The sequence below is a fragment of the Haliotis rubra genome, unplaced genomic scaffold, assembly GCF_003918875.1.
Source record: "Haliotis rubra isolate DU_JTF1 unplaced genomic scaffold, ASM391887v1 Scf314, whole genome shotgun sequence".
Classification (NCBI taxonomy): domain Eukaryota; kingdom Metazoa; phylum Mollusca; class Gastropoda; order Lepetellida; family Haliotidae; genus Haliotis; species Haliotis rubra.
Window position 1 is genome coordinate 100,529 of NW_025766985.1, and position 19,754 is coordinate 120,282.

The window sequence follows — 19,754 nt, forward strand, 5'->3', positions numbered from 1 at the left end:
CTACACATTCCTCCATACTGGATGCAGTACCAGATCTCCTACACTTACCCCCATACTGGATGTAGTACCGGATCTCCTACACTTACCTCCATACTGGACACAGTACCAGATTTCCTACACACTCCTCCATACTGCCTGCAGTGCCAGATCTCCTACACATTCCTCCATACTGGATGCAGTACCAGATCTCCTACACCTACCTCAATACTGGATGCAGTACTAGATTTCCTACACATTACTCCGTACTGTATGCAGTACTAGATCTCCTAAATTATATCAATACATTACAAGTGATAAATATTTCAGTGCAAACACAGTTAAGGATCTTTTTAGCAGTATTAATTAAGTATTTAAGTTTAAGAAACTAATTGATACATTGTCATGGATATGTTTTGTATATAGAAATATATTTTATCATTGGTAGTTAAATTAGCATCTTCGATTGTTAGGGGCGGTATCCTCAAAGGAGGTTGGCATAACGTAAAATCATCAACCATTACTGGGGCACGATAACGTGGATTATGCAATGTCAGTTTTTTTTGTGTGTTTGTTTGTTTGTTGTTTAAAGCCACACTCAGGTTATATTACTGCGGTCTGTAGATAACCAAGTCTGGACCAGACAATCCAGTGATGAAAACCATATGCATAAATCTACGTAATTAGGTTACGCTGATATGTGCCAACCAAGACAGATAGCCTGACCACCCGATCTCGATAGTCGCTTTTTACGATAAGCATGGGTTGTAACCCTGATCTTCATGAGAAGCAATATTAGTGAGCCTGCCAGCCTGATCGTGTCACTATCACCCGACCACAAACATGCACATAGCCGGATCTTCACCGATAGGATCACATTCAAGTATTCGAGTCTATTATACAACGTGTCGCTCCTTTCACTGTAGCTCGTTGTATCGACCTTCTAGACAATATTACTATTGAAAACGTTTTGTCCATGACATACGCGCAGGCAGAAATAGTTCTTTTATCGTAGTGACATAAACATAGTTGGTGTATTGTTCACTTTTGTCCATTCACTGTATAAGAGGTTTATGGATGAGTGTAACTTTCACGTCCAAGAAACACATAAATATGTCCCGGTGAATATGTTGAGGCTAAACCACAGCGCGTGGTTGCGACTTTGTGTGAGTCTTTTACACCTTTTTAGTCCAACCATAGTATATATAGTTAAATATACCCCTTGCCCAACAGGTTAGTGATTGAAATGGATTTCTTTAATTCATAGGGGCAATTTAGTGTAATGTTGTATCAGGGCAAAACCAAAGGAGGTAAGGTTATATTCTATTTTACTGTTAAAATATATCAGATCATTTAATGCTGGCATGTTTTTTTATCGGTATCGGTGGTAGCTGATCCTGAGGACGACACATTTCGCTCGTCATGTCTGGAATGTGCCCGAGTGAAAATGCTTCATGTGTAGCCCGTCGGACAGGGCGGCATGCTTGATTCTATTCGCTTTGTTGTGTCATTCGGCATATTCCTCACAATGTGTTTAAGTGAGAAAATGAAATAGGAATGTCGCGTTATTTGTTATATGACTCCAGAACAACATACATAGGACTGATTAGTGTGATTTCTTTTCTTTGTTTGATTGTTTACACTAACGTCTTCTTGTAAGTTTTTTACACATTGTTGTTTTAAAACGTAAAAGATTACATGTTTTATTCCTTTTAGTTTAGTCATTACAACATCATCAACTGTGAATAACTGTGTCGCAGGATTGTAAGTCTTGCTTTAAGATTTTCCATAAGTGTGGCAAAACTCAAGGCCATAGTAACGTTTTCAAGTAAATGTTTCATGGTAAACATGTGGCGGACATTTCCACTGTTTTATCAGGTGCACAAGTGACCTGCCTCTGTATGTTACGTACTGATGCCCCCAGTGTGGGAGGTATATGTGTTTGCAAACACCTGGTTTAACCACTATTTGATGATGATTGATTCAATTGTTAGAATCGTACATATGACTCTACTTCCAGACGAGATTCTTTCTATCCTGTGGGAGCCGTCTCTTGCACACTTTGTAGTTCTCCCTACGTGCTTACTGAGGGAACAGGGAGTAAGTCAGCAGTTTATCTGTGTGTACATGTTGTCACGGATTTCGATTGTAAAACCGATATGTCAGTATTGAAACTGAAATAGCCGCACATTTTAGGAATACACAGAATAGTGACAACTAACTGCCATTATTTCTTTACATGTGTGATGATTGTTGGTTATGATTATACACCACTGACATCATCATATTGGTATGAGAGACGACTAAAAGGACGGGGTTGTCAAGCACGATTTTATGCTACTGTATCCCACTGATGTGGGTCAGTGCTCATTATGTCAATCACTGGTTCGTATGGTCCAGATGAGATCCTTTTACGATTCATTTTCCTGTAACTGGAATATTGCTGAATTAAACGAGAACAACAAAATATGCTTTGACAAGACAATTAGTTGTCTTTTGTAATTGTCTAATCTAAATCTCCGCGATATAGCTGGAATATTGCTGAGTGCGCCGTTAAACAACAAATAACAACAACTAATCTAAATCTACCCTCACATGATCTTTACCTCTAACATAGACCCTTAACTCTTCCCTAAATGAAATTAATTAATAGCCTGCTGTTATAAAAAGTAGTCCACGCTCATTGTTTACTTGCTGTAAGGAAATTGCTGTAGGAGCGGGAGGAAAGCCTGAACATGATATCGCCAGCGCCAAACGACGCCCGGTTGCGACTACTGACAAAAAACCGATTCCAGTTGCTGTGAAGGGCAACACTAGTTAGTTACACGGATACCAGAATAGACACATGTCGAAACTATTTTATCATTTATTTCTGTTGTCATTGGATGACAAACCCCCGACACAAACCTACCCACAGTAAGGTCTCTCATTTATCCTCCCATGCTCATACTAAATATGTCTGCTTACTGTTCAAGGAAATTGCATGATGGAAGTCGCTGTGGTTCATTATCAGAAATACGAAATTTAGAAATTCATCATTTGTTTTCATCTGACAGAGAATACGACTTCAGTCCAACACCATATGTGTTCGTAATGTTATGAGCTGAAAATCTGATGGCGTTTAACATTCAAATACTTGTAGCACATTCGGGGGCCTATAGTCTGACGTACCTACGAACAAAACAGATGTCAGTTTGTAAGAAAACACATGGATGTAAATCAAATCATCTGGACGGACTGTCTGTAATTTGAACATTAATATATTTCAATAATCACGGGACGAAAACAACCAAACATTTAGTGTCTTGCTGAAGAAAGGGACGAAACTTTTCAATAGTATCTTAACTTTCTCAAGCGGTCAAGGAACACAGCTTCAAGCCAGTTCAGTGCCTTTCTTCCAATGTCCATAGAGACAATTGAGAGTTATACAATGTTGTACACGTAAAGGCCGTCAAAGCTTGAACTTCCCCCTGAGGTACCAAACACACACAGCTCTTCGCCTGCTGACGGCGTTCTAAAGGTAAAATTAAACTCTTTACCTTCCTTTTCCTTAACTTGTTTGTTAACCATTAACGTAGTTAAACTGTCTGACCTCAGTTTAATTCGGACATCCTGATTGGCTGGAAGATCCCCCGAAAGAGGCTCGTGCAGTTGGCAGCCATACTTTTGAGCAGCGGTGTAGGCATTTGGGAAAGGAAGAACGTTGCTCACAGCTTTCTTGCTTTCGATCAGAAAATCGGCAACATCGTCCAGCGAAGATGATTCAGAGTTTTCGGGACGTTGTCCAAATAATGTTAGTTTGTAAAAGCCAACATGGGATACTCTTGCTTTGATGACGAGTGTGTTGCCTTCATAAAAACCAAACACATACCGATCCAGATCATGATTCAATTCTGCTTGGGCGAGACGCAGTGAAATGGGCACTAATTGTGACGTCTTTATACGGAGCTCTGCTTCGCCAGTCGATGTTGTAATCACATCCTTACCCAATATGTCGCTGGTGAAGCCATAGTGAATGGCGTCGTCACTTGCACCCCAGCATCCTTGCTTATCGGGGTATGGACGGATATCTTTGGCGACAGACTGACACCTCAAAACAAAGGTGATCATCCAGTTGTGTGTAGGACCTGATGACGAATCTGGCTTGCCATAAATACCAAAGTTGTATTTGCTTTCTTTCGGTGGTGTAATCTTTGCAGTATACTTGTCTCCCTGTTTCCTTAAGAGGACATACTGAGTGTATTCTTGTTGTGTGTTCTTCTCCTTTAGGTGGCACATTAATCCGCTGAGTTTCACATTTTGGGTTTTGAAGCTGATTTCACATTCCTTGTCCACTGTAATAACTTGGGTTTTGTGGCTTATACATTCAAACCTCCATTTGGTACCCTCGACCGTTGGACAAAGAGCATTGTTGAACTTCTCGAGAGTGTACGGGTTTTTCAGCAGCTGTAGAGGGATACTAGTTTCCACGTTTTTGTCAACATATGGGAAATGTTTGATGACAAAATCTTCAGGATCGGTGAGGAAATAGAATTCTTCAAATTTTTTCTCGTACGCACGGTTGTTTGTCATGTACCCTGCTCCCCAGGTACACTCAATAGGACGCCACTCACCCTGGACATACACAATGTTCCAGGCGTGGTCCGTTCGTGTGTTTAGGGTGAAGGGGCTTTCAGGGTCGTGGCCGAATGCCTAGGAGAAACCGGAGACCTTTTTGCAAGGTATCTTGCATTCGCTGGAATAAAGGTAAATTGAATTGTTATTCGCCTGTCTGTGAGGTATATACAGTTTTCCCAGATATTATTGAGAAACTCTTTGTATCTTAATAACCGATAATATAACTTTAATATAGTGTGTCGTTAGGTACTGAATATGGGAGGCAACTCTTGTAGGCTTCAGCATGAACCTTACTACAGTTTGTTGACACGGCAGATTTGACAGCAGGAGAGAAAAGAAAGCTAGTCTTGGATGATTGTGAAAGGTAACGTAAGTTATGATGTGGAGTTTGAAAATATAGGTATGTTTACGGAGGTTTACAGTGAAGGCTTTTATCGATATTTGCTTAAGTGAGAACAGCTCAACTCACAGTACTCAACCAATGTTTCAAGTGTCAGTTCAGCCTGGTAATGGTTAACTAAGCTAAACATTTCGAAACGTGTGTGTGCTTAAAGTTGACCTACTCGCAGAGGGATTGAAAGAGTGAGGCGTATCCTTCACAGACACTGGATCCTCGTTTCAGCACCGCTTCAGCGTCCTGAGGACCAGAATTGCCGCTAAAGAACCCGGATACGTCGTAACTGTCAACGAAATTCACAAAGAAGAATATGAAGTATAAATCATAAGCATAAATCATAAATCCTAATGAATAGATTCCTAACAGCACAATCTTGTACCAGGGGCGGTATTCATAGAGAAACTAAGATTTTTCCTAAGTCCAAACTTAAGTTTTTTAAAACTGACTTAGCTAAGTCTGAGACTTAAGATGCTATTCATAAAGCTACTAAGTCAGAAACTTAGCTAAGTTTCCAAAGACAAACTAAGTTTTTTTCGTAGTGCATACCCGCGTGATCACTAGGTGAATCCGAGTTATTTTTAGACTTCCGGCGGAACTCTTTTATAAAAAGGTGTGAAAATGGCTTTCGTTGGGATCTCCCTTTTGCTATTTACGGCAGACGACACATTGAGATACCGCGGTAATACATTGTGAAAAATATGTCGGAGTCTGAGATAAAGAAGAGAAAACCTAACTTGACTAAAGACGAGGTCCTGCTTTTGACAGAACTCGTGAAAACAAACGCCAGAGTGTTGGAAGGAAGTTTGGTCCGGGCGTGACGTCGGCGAAGCGGCAAGAGGCGTGGCAGGTAATGTACACATTGGGTCCGACTGTCAAGGTGTAGTCAGAAATGTCTTAGACTACGTGCCACACATAGTTTTTATTTGTTTTGAATAAGTACGATTTTCTGTTCTCTTTTCTGAATTACATTGGTACGCCTATGAAACAGCCCAAAATGCATCAAACTCTGGAAAAATGTAGTGAGTGTAGGTGATGATTAGCCGAGGTCACACGACGAAGGAAAGGAACATGTATGAACGAAAAAGGTTTTTTAAGCGAACATGACCTCATACAAATAAATAGTTTGATGAGGCTACAGCATGTAGTGTCAGGAATATTTGTAAAATTTCCTGTGTTTTGTTTACTAACAATGGAAAATTTTAAAAAATAGGAAATCCTACTTTATAATTTTTTATAGGAAATCCTAGTTTATAAATATATGGGGGCGGTGGGGTAGCCTAGTGGTTAAAGCGTTGGCTCGTCACGCCGAAGACCCGGGTTCGATTCCCCACATGGGCACAATGTGTTAAGCCCATTTCTGGTGTCCCCCGCCGTGATATTGCTGGAATATTGCTAAAAGCGGCGTAAAACTAAACTCAGTCAGTCAGTCAGTTATAAATATATGACTAAATATGAAAGCTTTGAGTGATATCTATTAAAGGAATTATCATCATAAGTGTAATCAACTTTAGAACAATTGATTTCAAGATTATACGGGAAATTAAAAAAATAGGAAATCCTACTTTTTATAAAAAAAATTAGGAAATCCTATTTTATAAAAATATCCTTTCTCCCAAATGCTGGCGACGAATCTAATGCCATTCCCATCTAGACGGTATCGCCGAATTAATTCTTCATCGCTGTATTCAACGAGACTTTGTCTTCTTTGGTGAAATGAACGACGCCTCAGCGCTACGGCAGCCATATTGTTTACTGACTTAAGTCAAACACCTTCCAGTTAAGCCTACCCCTGCCCAGTCTTAAGATTTAAGTCGGAAATCGCCAAAACTTAAGCCTAAGTTGCTTTATGAATATGACTTGAGTAAAATCTGAAAACTTAAGTCAGAAAAAGTGAAAAACTTAGTTTTTTCCAAAACTTAAGTCATATTTCAGACTTAAGTTCTTTTATGAATACCGCCCCAGGAGACATAATTGCACATCCCTGTGAAGACCCGGATGGGAGTTGGTCTCCAGCTACTCATGCTTATGGTTACATATGACTACAAGACCTAGTGGTCAGACTCGCTGATTTGCATGTCACCGCATCCCAAGGTATCCTCCCATTTGTCAGACATCCCAATAGTCAGACAGGTTAAAACAACAAACCATCTGGTTGAGTGCTCAGCTAATCCCCTGCCTGTTACCTCTAAATGAAATGGGAATGACCCATAAAATGCATAACAGAACAGTAGAGAACTCTATTACACTCAGGCCGATATCATTGACATATGAGGCACAAATGACAATATAATTATGATAATATTACGGAGGAATAGTTGTTAGCCGGACGATTTACAATTTGCATGATATATTTACAGAATTTACTGAGATTTTTCATAACAAATATCTTTTTACATGTAAAGAGTGATTTAAATTTTAACACATTTGGTCTCTTTGATAAAGGAAGGTGGTACATGTATATACATTGATATTTTTTTTCTAAAACATGTGCATTTAAGAATATAATGAAACTCATCACCCACATCATTCATAAAACATAATTTACTTTCATCTATTGGCATCCTATTCCATCTTCCTTTTTCAACTGGTAAATGGTGGGGTGGAGTACGAAAATTCAGTAAGGTGTTATGTACATTTTCGATTCGTTTTAAATTAACATATTTCCAAATTTCACAATCGTACAACAAGATTGGTTCCGCCATTGAATCAAAGAGATATGGTTGGCATTGTAATGATAAGTTTACCATTCGACTTCTGCGTAAAACAAAATACATGGCTTTAGTAGCTTGTTGTGAGAGATTTGATATAGATAATTTGAACGAACATTTTCTATCAAAAATAACTCCAAGGTATTTGTACACAATAACAGTTTTCCTTAGGTTCAACTAACTGGTTGAAATATCCAATTGGGACATTCCCATTTATATATGGTGTTGCCCTAATTAATCCCTAGTCCAGTGTCTGACAATTGGGATGTCTAACTAATGGGAGTAAATCCACCCCAAATGTCAATCACTGTTGTGTCTGTACCATACCCAGTTTACAACTGCAATAAACACCAAACCACAACCCCACACAACACGCCTTTACCGAACACACCTGATATTGTCAGCAATCCATCTGTAGAAGGCCCGGACTTTCTCCATGTTATTCTTAGCTGGTTTCATCAGATACTGTGCTAGGGAGGTCACGGATGACCGGACACTGTGTGGAGCCTGGACAAAGTGTAAATTCAGTTACATCACACTTACCCTTACAGTCAACAGGCCAACAAAGTTTTAGATTGGTGCCTACATATATCAGTAATCACTGTCATTGAGATAGCCTTCCAGAACAAAGGAATATCATTGTACCTGTTATCAGTAATCGGGAATTCTATTAATTCTTCAGTTTCAGTTTCAGCCTGTGCATAAACTGTTTGCACTATGCAAGGGCCTAAAGTCACCAAGTCAATTTTCCAAAGGGCCGCTTTACTGCTCTGTGTCCGCTATTTTGGTGTCCGATTTCAATAATCGTGACCTGTTATCTTTCAACCCAAGCTCGTGTGAGCGTTCCAATATTTCCTACCCAGATAACAACGACACCAGTGAAATACTGATCAAAGCTACAACCCCCAACCGAATCACCTTGTACCGGTCTGTAATTAAAACAAGCTGGTTGTCTTTTGTATGTAATATTCTCTTCTCCGCTTTACAGGTAAACCAATCTGACAGATCCTGTACCTGTTTGTCCTTTAAATGTGTATTTACCTACACTGTTTCTGGCAGTGAGTGTGTTACACCCACTCTGTGCAACTGCCAGTTGCGTCCATTGTCCAGGCCGTTTGCCCAAAGTATGCAATGTGCATTACAATGAGTAGTCGCACAGATTGGGTGTTGCATATATACGGCTAAATCCAAATGACTCACTTGAATAGTTTGTCTTCTAACAAAATGTCACGCTTAACGACCGTTGCTGTGCTAATGTAAACGTTTTCCGGTTGTTGTACCTGCTTTTCTTCTGAAGTTATGACATACGCAGCTGCCGCTCCAGGTAAAAGTAGTAAAATCTAACTGACGGATCATCTACCTGATCGACCTTTGTAAGGTTTTTGAAACGTAACCGCAGCTACAGGTAGTGCGCAAAATATTCCTGACAGAGGTCATAACCCGTAAGCCCATAATAAACTGTCCATGTCTGCCCAGCCACAATGACTGAAAACATTTATTCCTGGCAAATTAGAGATGCGCATCATAACTCGAACATCCGGACTAGAAATAATGAAGCAGTGGTCATATTGGTCTTCAACACTCTCAAATACTAATACCACAGAAGGTAGGTAAACTGGCCGGCATATTTTAACACAACATCTTGCATACAGTCATGTCAACACACCCTCTGTCGATTCTAACCTTCAATGCGTGCGCATCAATAACAGCAAACGCTTCCGAAGAAGGTACTGTGTCTTTCTTCTTCTTTTGGGGAGGTTTAACTGGAGGGTTGGGATCGTTGCTTGTGGGTTCTGCTCGGCCGGAGGCTGGTTCGTCCACGCCGACTGTTTTCGATTGAATGCACCCCATTTTTAAATCTGAAACCAAGGAAAGCATGCCACAGTTCAGCGTAGTCAACCATAGTCCACATAGTCATAGCGTCTGTATGGCCATCTGAATAAAGAGCCAGGTCCTCCAGTCAGTACATCCAGATGAATCCCCAGCACACCCTACAATTAGTACATTCAGCCTATTGCCCGGCCACATCCTACAGTCGGTACTAAGGGTTGTATCCCTAGTCCATATCCTGCAGTCAGTACACCCAGCTGAATCCCAAGCCACTTCCTAGTCAGTACATCTAGCTGAATCGCCAGTTACACCCCACAGTAAGTACATTTTGCTGAATAGCCAGTTACATCCTACAGTCAGTACATTTTGCTGAATCGCCAGTTACATCCTACAGTCAGTACATTTTGCTGAATAGCCAGTTACATCCTACAGTCAGTACATTTTGCTGAATCGCCAGTTACATCCTACAGTCAGTTCATTTTGCTGAATCGCCAGTTACATCCTACATCCAACTGAATCCACGACCACCTCCTACAGTCAGTACATCCTAATGACTCCCCGACCACATCCTACAGTGAATAAATCTAGCTGAATTCCCGGGAACATCCTTCAGTCAGTACCTCTAGCTGAATCCCCAGTCACACCCTACAGTCAGTACATCCGGATGATCTTCAGTCACACCCTACAGTCAGTACATCCAGCTGAATCATCAGTCACACCCTACAGTCAGTACATCCAGCTGAATCATCAGTCACATCCTATAGTCAGTATATCCAGCTGAATCATCAGTCACACCCTACAGTCAGTACATCCAGCTAAATCATCAGTCACATCCTATAGTCAGTACATCCAGCTGAATCATCAGTCACACGCTACAGTCAGTACATCCAGCTGAATCATCAGTCACACGCTACAGTCAGTACATCCAGCTGAATCATCAGTCACACGCTACAGTCAGTACATCCAGCTGAATCATCAGTCACACCCTAAAGTCAGTACATCCAGCTGAATCCCCAGTCACACCCTACAGTCAGTACATCCAGCTGAATCATCAGTCACACCCTACAGTCAGTATATCCAGCTGAATCATCAGTCACACGCTACAGTCAGTACATCCAGCTGAATCATCAGTCACATCCTATAGTCAGTACATCCAGCTGAATCATCAATCACACCCTACAGTCAGTACATCCAGCTGAGTCATCAGTCAAATCCTATTGTCAGTACATCCAGCTGAATCATCAGTCACACCCTACAGTCAGTACATCAAACTGAATCATCAGTCACATCCTATAATCAGTACATCCAGCTGAATCATCAGTCACACCCTACAGTCAGTACATCCAGCTGAATCCCTAGTCACACCCTACAGTCAGTACATCCAGCTGAATCCCCAGTCACATCCTACAGTCTGTACATCCAGCTTAATCATCAGTCACATCCTATAGTCAGTACATCCAGCTGAATCATCAGTCACATCCTACAGTCAGTACATCCAGGTGAATGCCTAAAAGTTAAACTGCGCATGGTATATCAGTGCATTAGCACAACAAGATCCGACATAAGTCCGAACGAGGAAAAGGAGACACACAAAGTTATGCAAGTGTATATAATACAATAAATGACTGGACATGAGCATGATCATAAACCCCATTGTACCTTACCTCTTCTTGTTTTCAAGGCTTATCATTTTAAAGCCAACTTAAGGTGCGTTCACACGTTGCAACTAGTTTGTTACAACACGTTGCATACAACAAGTTGCACGTCTTGAGTTGCGTTCACACACAGGCCAAGTTGTATACAATTTTCGGTATCGTGAGATCTCGTTTTACATGTTGCTTAGCAACGCACTGTAGAAACTAGCATACGGTCATGGCGTCCCTATACAACAGCGATAGTGATGACGATGTACTGGAAGCGGCGGTTGTCGCAATGCTCGTTGATTTTAACCATGGCAAAGCCGACCGTTCGTGCTGGGTCCGTCCCCTGGATTGCAAGAAGAAGTGATCTAGGAGCTTATAAAGCTTTAATGAGGGAACTTGAAGCTGAGGACACAAAACGTTTTGTCAATTTCTTACGCATGGACAGAGAGAGTTTTGATCAACTGCTGGGCAGAGTGTCACCGATGATAACCAAAGCTGATACACCCATGCGTGATTCTATACCCCCTGGAGAAAAACTCGCCATCACACTTCGATATTTGGCCACAGGTAGGGCTATGAACAGTCATAATTTCATGAATTATAGTTAATGTATCACACAGATCACCTACTGTTTGTCGATCAGCTGTTTTGTGTTTATCAATAAGCGTGGCAATCTATAAATAAACCAACCACTCCTGACTGCGTTAGCACCAAATGCTTCAGTGCAAAGCCGCTGTCCCTAACCCTGTAAAGAGTTGAATGAGGCTCCCGAAGGTGTGCCACATGTATACGCTCAAAAACTTTTTGATTATTCAGAATGAATCATCTGTGTGTTTTTTTTTTTATTTAGGTGACAGTTACAAGTCTCTAGAATTCTTGTATCGGGTACCAAAGAACACAATTTGCAATTTCGTCCCTCAAGTGTGTGTGGCAATTTATGAAACTCTCAAGAAGGACTTTCTGAAGGTGAGGTGCATGTCAACACTTGAATTCTTGATATTTTTTCCCCATGTTTAAACGATGACTAAATAAATCAATAAGCTGTAATGAAACACAATTTGTATTTACTTAAAGGTTTAACTTCTGTAGTTCTGTGTAAAAGTTATTATGACTTCATGACTTTTTTTCAGATGTCCAAGCATTATGAGGAAAAGGAATAAATCCCATGTGATTTATCGAAATAATAATATTCATACTCATCAGCTCAAAGCACTCTTGTGTAAACATAATATTATATAAGATAATTTTTTCACCTGTAGGGCTTTGTAATGAATCGGTTTGCTTCACTTGGTGTAAAAATCTACATAAATTACTGTAACAAAGCTAGCACACTCCCAGTGATATTTGAACACCACTCACACTGAAGTACAACAGAAAAGCCTTAATAACATGAATTATAATTTATTATTTAAACTGGCTGACAAATGTCTTGGGAAAAAGCTTTGCAGCTGACCTGAAATACATATTCTTTGCATATATTACGATTTCAAGTCAAGAGCTTCATATAATTGTCTTAATGAGTCATCATTAAGGACAGATGGCATGTGCATAATACATATAAAATCTTATTCTTCATTTTGATATTCAAAAATAAGTTGTTGAACTTTAATTTTCAATTCATTCCTTTTACTTAGATTGGAAATTCGGGCAATCTCTGATGCCAAATATTTGGCAAAACATAGTTCTCCATTATTTTCACTTTGTGATCTTCTGTTTTCAATTGACTTAAGAGTAGCCAAAACTTGGAGGGGAACACTGTCCTGTCGCTTTCTTTTAGATGGAGGTGGTGGAGTACAATCCATGGTTTCAGCCTGCACATTGTCTGGTTCCACATTTTCCTCCTCTTGAACCACTTGTTCCACTTGACTGGGTCCATCCTGCTCAGTTGACAGTGTGTTGGTTTCCTGTCAGATAAAGTTGGTATTGTAAGTATATGGTATTATTTTCGAAAAATATATTTTTAAAATATCTCAAATTGATTTCAGGTGCCACAGTCAGAAGAAGAATGGCTGCAAGTCGCAGAGGGATTTGAGGAGAAGTGGCAGTTTCCACACTGTATTGGTGCTTTGGATGGAAAGCATATATCTATAAAATCACCTGCCAAATCAGGATCACTCTACTACAACTATAAAAACTTTTTTTAGCATTGTACTCCTAGCTCTTGTTGATTCTAACTACAGATTTGTGTATGTAGATGTTGGTGCAAATGGTAGGTCATGTGATGCAGGTATATTTGCCAATTCATCACTGTATCAGGCACTGAACAGTAACTCCTTGAAAATTCCAGGTCCAAAGCCATTGCCTGGAAGATGTCTTGATACTCCCTATGTGATTGTTGGGGACGATGCCTTTCCACTAAAAGATAACATCATGAAGCCATATCCCCACCGGGACTTAGTTATGGAAAGGAAAGTATTCAATTACAGACTTTCCAGAGCCAGACGTGTATCAGAAAATGCTTTTGGTATACTGACCAACCGCTTTGGAGTATTTCAAAGGAGCTTATCATTAACACCTGAGACATGTACAAAGGTTGTTCTTGCATGTATTGCTCTACACAACTTTCTGTGTACAACAAAAGACAAAAAATACACAGAAACAGAAGTTTTTCCACTGGATAATGGAAGCAGGCCCCAATCACTACTTCAACAGGGTGGCAACAGGAGTGCCGATAATGCAAGGCAGATTAGGGAAGAATTTGCAGATTATTTCTGTTCTAATGGCCAAGTTGATTGGCAGTGGGATCACATTGTCTGATTCTATGTATGAAGTCAAATGAAGTGTTCATATGGAACAAGCTATTTTCAGCCATACCTGCAGCTATTTTCCAATTCCAATACAGTAAAATGGCACTTATTATTGTATTATTCATGTTCAGCTTATGTCAATGCCGACCGTAAGTTGTTTTATGTAATTAATAAAATTTTGCAATATATATCTATCCATACCAATGGATGTACAAGGTTTATTAAAAGTTTACATTCTCACAATACTAACCAAGTTACTTATAGTTGTTTTTTTGATGAACCTGGCTTCTAAGAAAAGGATCCAACAGCTTAAACCATTCCCAGGTAGACTCATAGATATCATCTCGACCAGCCCCACTTTTCCGGGAGAGGGTTTCCTTCCTTAGTTCCTTGCAATAGTAGGTCCGCAGAGCAGAAATCTTAACTGGGACCTGATCCGCTATAATGAAAAAATGAAATTAAAATATTTTCATTTGACATATAATCATGATAAATGTATACTTTAATGCAAACATTTGTGTAACCTAAAAAATATGCCTATTTTCACTTTTTACCCTGACCATGCTGACAGATCTCCAATAATCATGATAATATAAAATACTGTAGATGTTCCAATGAATATTGCTGTAATGCTCAACTACTACTGATAAAAAATATCACTAAAATGTTAAACTTTAAAATAATACATGTATAGTTTTTGCCCAAAAGAGTGAGGCACTTTTATCGTTGATTAAAATTCAGATTTGTCTCACTTTTTTGGGGGTGGGGGGTGTGGGGGTTTGGAGCTATACATCATGTTAATACTCAAAAATAGTTAAGTTTAATAGGAAAACGTCTTTTATAGAAAATTTATAGGCCTAAACGTCATCATTGGTTGAAAAACAGTCAGAAGAATGTCCAGTTATCTTATGTTCATATTTAAAACCAATTTACTTAACATGATTAAACATGAACAAGAAATAAATTTAGAATAAACATTTAATGTAAATATTCAAGACCAACTAATTACCCCCGGTTGAAAGCCTCACCAAATATAGGTCATTCTGCGAGAACCACGTAAACTGACAGATACTCGGTCAATGTTTTCGGTAAAATGTTGCGTTATTATAATAAAATGAAACCTTTATAAATGGATCTTTTCATATTGTACATATGTTTTATTTACCAAAAAACCATCAACAATGCTTCTAAATTGCCTAAATTTGTACTGATAGCAGGCTGTGGTTCAATGTTTGTGTTTTGGTTGTACAGTCAGACCTCGTCTATCCGAACTTCCGATGAATGATCGAGATTATGGATCGTGACTCTGGTTCGCCATCGATGATAATGTGGGCGATACTTCATGACCAAATTTAGGTAAAGTCATACTAAATTTGTTAAGCAAAGGAGTAAGATTACTTTATCAAATAGAAGCACGTCGAATATATTTCTGTCACTCACCTGTCATAACACCGTTCATCAGTTCGGAAATGGAAACGTAGGCGGCCTGTCTGTGTTCCCGTTTTGAATAAAACGAACTAGACACATTCCAAAGACACTCGTGGGAATGGTAGTACGAAATAAACCTTTCAATGTCATGGTTGCTGAGGTCAATTCTTTCTTTAACATTTTTCCGGCGTTGTTGTGTCGTCCGTTGTTGTGGTATCGCCATGTTTGATGTCTGCGTAAATATAACGTGACTACGAAACGCGATCTGATTGGCCAGAACCGTACAACTTGTCGCATGGAAATAGAGCAAGTTCTATTCCTTGCAACTCGCTTGCAACTTGTTGCATGCAACAAAAATCTGTCCAACTCCCCTGTTCACACTGTGAAATTTGTTGCATGCCACAAGTTTTATACAACTAGTTGCAACGTGTGAACGCACCTTTACATGAACTTACATAAATTGAACAGAAAGCCCATGTCATTATAATATGAGTATGTTCATCATGCTATTTCATTGACAGAATATGCAACCCGGAAACAAACACAAATGCAAATATAAACAATAATAACCGTGCTATGACACGACATCTGTTTGCTGCTGTTCAGCCCGCGAAGATCAGCAACCTATGATTGTCGTAACAAGATCACTATCAGGATCTGGGTTGTTGGTTGGCTCGCTGACTTGGCTGATGCATGGTATCGTATCCCAACTACTAAGACCCATGCTCAAGTAGTCTGTAACTGTTGCATGTTGTTCAGACAACCACTAACAGACGGCAGACACATTGATCTAACATAACTGAACGCACATATCAAGATGAGTTACACATAGCCAATGTAGGTTGTCACTAGGGCTGGGACGGGTAGGAAAAAATGGAATCGAGTACCCGCATGTACCTACCCGAATCGGAATCGAGTACCCGTAAATGTAAGGAATAAAGCGCTTCTGTCAACTTTCTGAATATCCAATCACGAGTTGACAGAGATTTTTATAGAAAAACTTGAAATGATGTCAATAAGACACTGAAACTGAACATGGGCTATTTATTTTACGTCTGTCTAACCAGGGAGACTATATGTGTTGTAGAATACAGAGAGTAACACCATTACCGCTGTTACTGTAACTTGACCTCACTGCTCATGCTCAGATATATTACAGTCGTTAATAATAACCTCCATTAATCGGACAATGTCAATGATGCAAATGTGTGTTACGTCAATAATGAAAAAGACAAGTTATTGTCTGCCCTTGCCATTACAGAGTTCTCTCCTTTTCCGGGTACTCGATTCCTAGAAATAGGACTCGATTCCAGGTGTACCCGACCCGGATTCGAGTACCCGAGTACCCGTCCCAGCCCTAGTTGTCACGGTAGTCGAACATGAATTTCCTCTGTGTAATTACGATAGCCGTCAAGGGCACGATTGATAACACGTAATAGTTTAGTCAACCGAACATCATGGCGACACGAACAAACTTGCTGCCTGCTGCCGCTTATCCTGACAGACGTACCTATTTAAGAACCCACTATTCGACAATAATGGGGATACATTACCTTATGTTTGCGTGGCTCGTGTAGACTGAGATGTTTATGACATGATCCTCAATAGGAAAGCTCAGCGTGGAGGAAGTGTTGTCATGATAGGGAAGATACACACTCACGCACATTATCGTGTTACGTCCATTAGAGTGGAAGTCGACCTAATGCAGCTTAGACATATAATCTTAAACCACAGTCAGGAAAACACACAGGGAGATATCTGGGTCTTGGTGACACGGCAATAAAGTATATCACCATGACAATTATTGTTACAGTTAGGAAATATTATCGAGTATTCTAAGATGCTTTGCTAAAAGATCAAAGGCACCGACAACACTTTATCTGGTATCAGGTACACTTTATCAGGTACAATTTTTGCATGTCGTCACACTGTGTTGACGTCACGACGCCATTCTCGTCTGCCCCCTCGTTATCAAAGTGACCGACGTCACGATGCATGTCAGTTGCCATCGCCTCGTATTGCCTCCAACTTTAACTATAATAGTTCAGGACAAAGGTGTGCTTTATGACACTATACATGGTGTTAGAGCGAACTGTATTTCTTACTAAGTTGTTATGTACGGATATGATCTTGCTTTGAATAGACTTACACAGTGTTTACACTTATCATACGTTCATTAAGGTAAAAATCAATAGTGTGAATTACAACACTGAGAATCCCTCTATGTCAGAGACTAAACTCACACATTAACTTGCCAAGCATGAATACTTTGTAATTCTAAATAAAATAAATGATGGTTTATTTTCAGAATTCCGTTTTGTATTCATACAAATACTGAACATTTACGAGATTGATGTGGAGAACGACAGAATTCACACTGATCAAGTAACAAGAAGAGTTTCCAACCGTCTCGACTGTAAAATGTAAAATTTACAGTTTATTACGAAACGTTTTCAACTAATAAACAAACAGTAAGAATCGACATTCACTACACACATGGTCAGCTGGTTTTATATAACTGATCAATAGCTAGAGTATGTACAGTTTATGTATATTTTATGTACGGTTTATGTACGGTTTATGTACGGAATCCTCTGAGTAAATGCGTCGTCGGTCACAAAGGGTTATCGCCTGATCATTTCTTGCAAAACCAACTTCTTTTTTGTGAAAGCTGGATCTTGATATTTTAGTGATTGTATTATGTGACAGAAAGCTGATTATGTGACTTTGATCCGCTGCTTAACGGAATTCTTGTAAGAAAATGATTCAATAAGTGTGTGCAGTGAAATATTAACTCGCTGTTTACAGCAATAAAAAAACAAAACAATTTTGTCGTCAGAAAACACGTCTTTCACATTTTGGCATACAATAAATACATAATACCTAGCTGTATACATACCTAAGATACTTCAACCCTGAAGCCTGAAGGTATTTCCGACCTATTGCAGAAGATACATGTCACACGGGGTATTAATGGTATTAACAAATGCCTGATACTTATGCGAAGCGATCGACCTGTGCACTAGGTCTGAGTTGTCACCGCGGTATCCAACAAACACGCACCGACACTGGGCCAGTGGCAAATACGCCAACAGTGAACCCGGATGCACACAAACAGTCAATAGATCAATAAGTAATTGAAGTAGGAACAGTCCAGGTTAATTTCAAATTCTGGCAGCGACTCGTATAAAGATCCCTGAATAGATAGTGTCTGAATGGTTGATATTGTTACCTATAGATATGTTGCATACATCTATTCATGATCCACCCTTTGGTGCTATCATGGAAATCTGCAACAGCAAGAAATCTACAAGTCTCGGCTTTCGGAAATCTGAGTATGGCTGATAGGTGGTGGTTGTGGTGGATGGTGGGAGATCGGCGTTGGGGTAAATGGGGTTGTGTGCAACAATGTAAGCGATATCAATGCCCGGTTTGGTTCACCCATACACATACAAAAGAATGCTTTAACCGTTAGTAACGGACCGAGCGGAGGGACGATATATTCAGCTGCCTCTACAGCCAGTGTAGGACCAACGCAAATCCATTTCTCATCACAGTCGGGTCCCTGGAACCAACATGTGATATGTCTTCCGTAGTTACTATGGATGTTCATGTAGTGTTCACACCTAACATTCCGAAAGATAGGCATGTGTCGAACACCCATAGTCTCGTGTGTAGAATATACAGCCAATGAACGATAGGGATCCGAGCACTTGAATGTTATCAATAAGATGTACATTACAATACTGTGGAGTTGATTATGAACGTACGAGTTTGCTTTCGAAAAAAAACCAAAAAAACTCATGGTTCATTCCCGAAATTAATGTTACAGAAATTCATCTCTTTTCGCCTAGACGGGGCGGTGGGGTAACCTAGTGGTTAAAGCGTTGGCTCGTCACGCCAAAGACCCGGGTTCGAATCCCCACATGGGTACAATGTGTGAAGCCCATTTCGGTGTCCCCCGCCGTGATATTGCTGGAATATTGCTAAAAGCGGCGTAAAACCAAACTCATTCAGTCACCTTGGCGAATGGATGAATTGATTGATGGATGGACGGACTGACTGCGGGATGGATGTATGGATGGATGGACGGGCGTATACATGCACGCTAAAGCGATGGGATTACTAGGAATTGTTATCATTTGATATCTAGGACGACATTCACGATACTAATGCTCCGCCGATTACTCGATGACAAAAATTGATAACAGTGGGAAATAGTACTAAATCACACCGCAGGAGGACATGGATTAGCAGTGTAGACACTAAGCCCAAAAACCCACAGGGGTTTACTTGAAATGATCAGTTTGTGTTTACATATATAACACACAGAGACAATATTAACAGTCTTTTACATTGTATGGATTGTAAAAGTAAAACTTATAAACGTGTTACACATACACATTCA

General features: G+C 39.9%; 2 protein-coding genes and 1 long non-coding RNA gene across 4 annotated transcripts; 1 reads left to right on the forward strand and 2 right to left on the reverse strand.

The window, feature by feature from the left end:
• Positions 1-2,829: 2,829 nt before the first annotated feature.
• LOC124283364 (kyphoscoliosis peptidase-like) lies at positions 2,830-18,965 on the reverse strand. The gene is given in 5 exon segments (XM_046719399.1): positions 2,830-4,711; positions 5,157-5,273; positions 8,090-8,205; positions 9,382-9,557; positions 18,830-18,965. Coding segments are annotated over 5 exon segments (1,851 nt in total). The 5' UTR covers positions 18,960-18,965; the 3' UTR covers positions 2,830-3,399.
• LOC124283365 lies at positions 11,595-14,162 on the forward strand. Of its 2 annotated transcripts, none has more exons than XM_046719401.1 (3): positions 11,595-11,738; positions 12,022-12,137; positions 13,157-14,162. In XM_046719401.1, exons 1-3 carry the CDS (start codon positions 11,609-11,611, stop codon positions 13,313-13,315), a joined length of 405 nt encoding a protein of 134 aa, XP_046575357.1. In that variant the 5' UTR covers positions 11,595-11,608; the 3' UTR covers positions 13,316-14,162. The 2 variants fall into 2 exon arrangements, with proteins under 2 accessions (XP_046575357.1, XP_046575358.1); XM_046719402.1 differs by lacking the exon at positions 13,157-14,162 and adding an exon at positions 12,302-12,675.
• LOC124283367 lies at positions 12,689-15,486 on the reverse strand. The gene is made up of 3 exons (XR_006900334.1): positions 15,359-15,486; positions 14,169-14,357; positions 12,689-13,075 (listed from the first exon to the last, which is right to left on the reverse strand). It is a non-coding gene; the product is annotated as an uncharacterized LOC124283367 (long non-coding RNA).
• Positions 18,966-19,754: the final 789 nt, after the last annotated feature.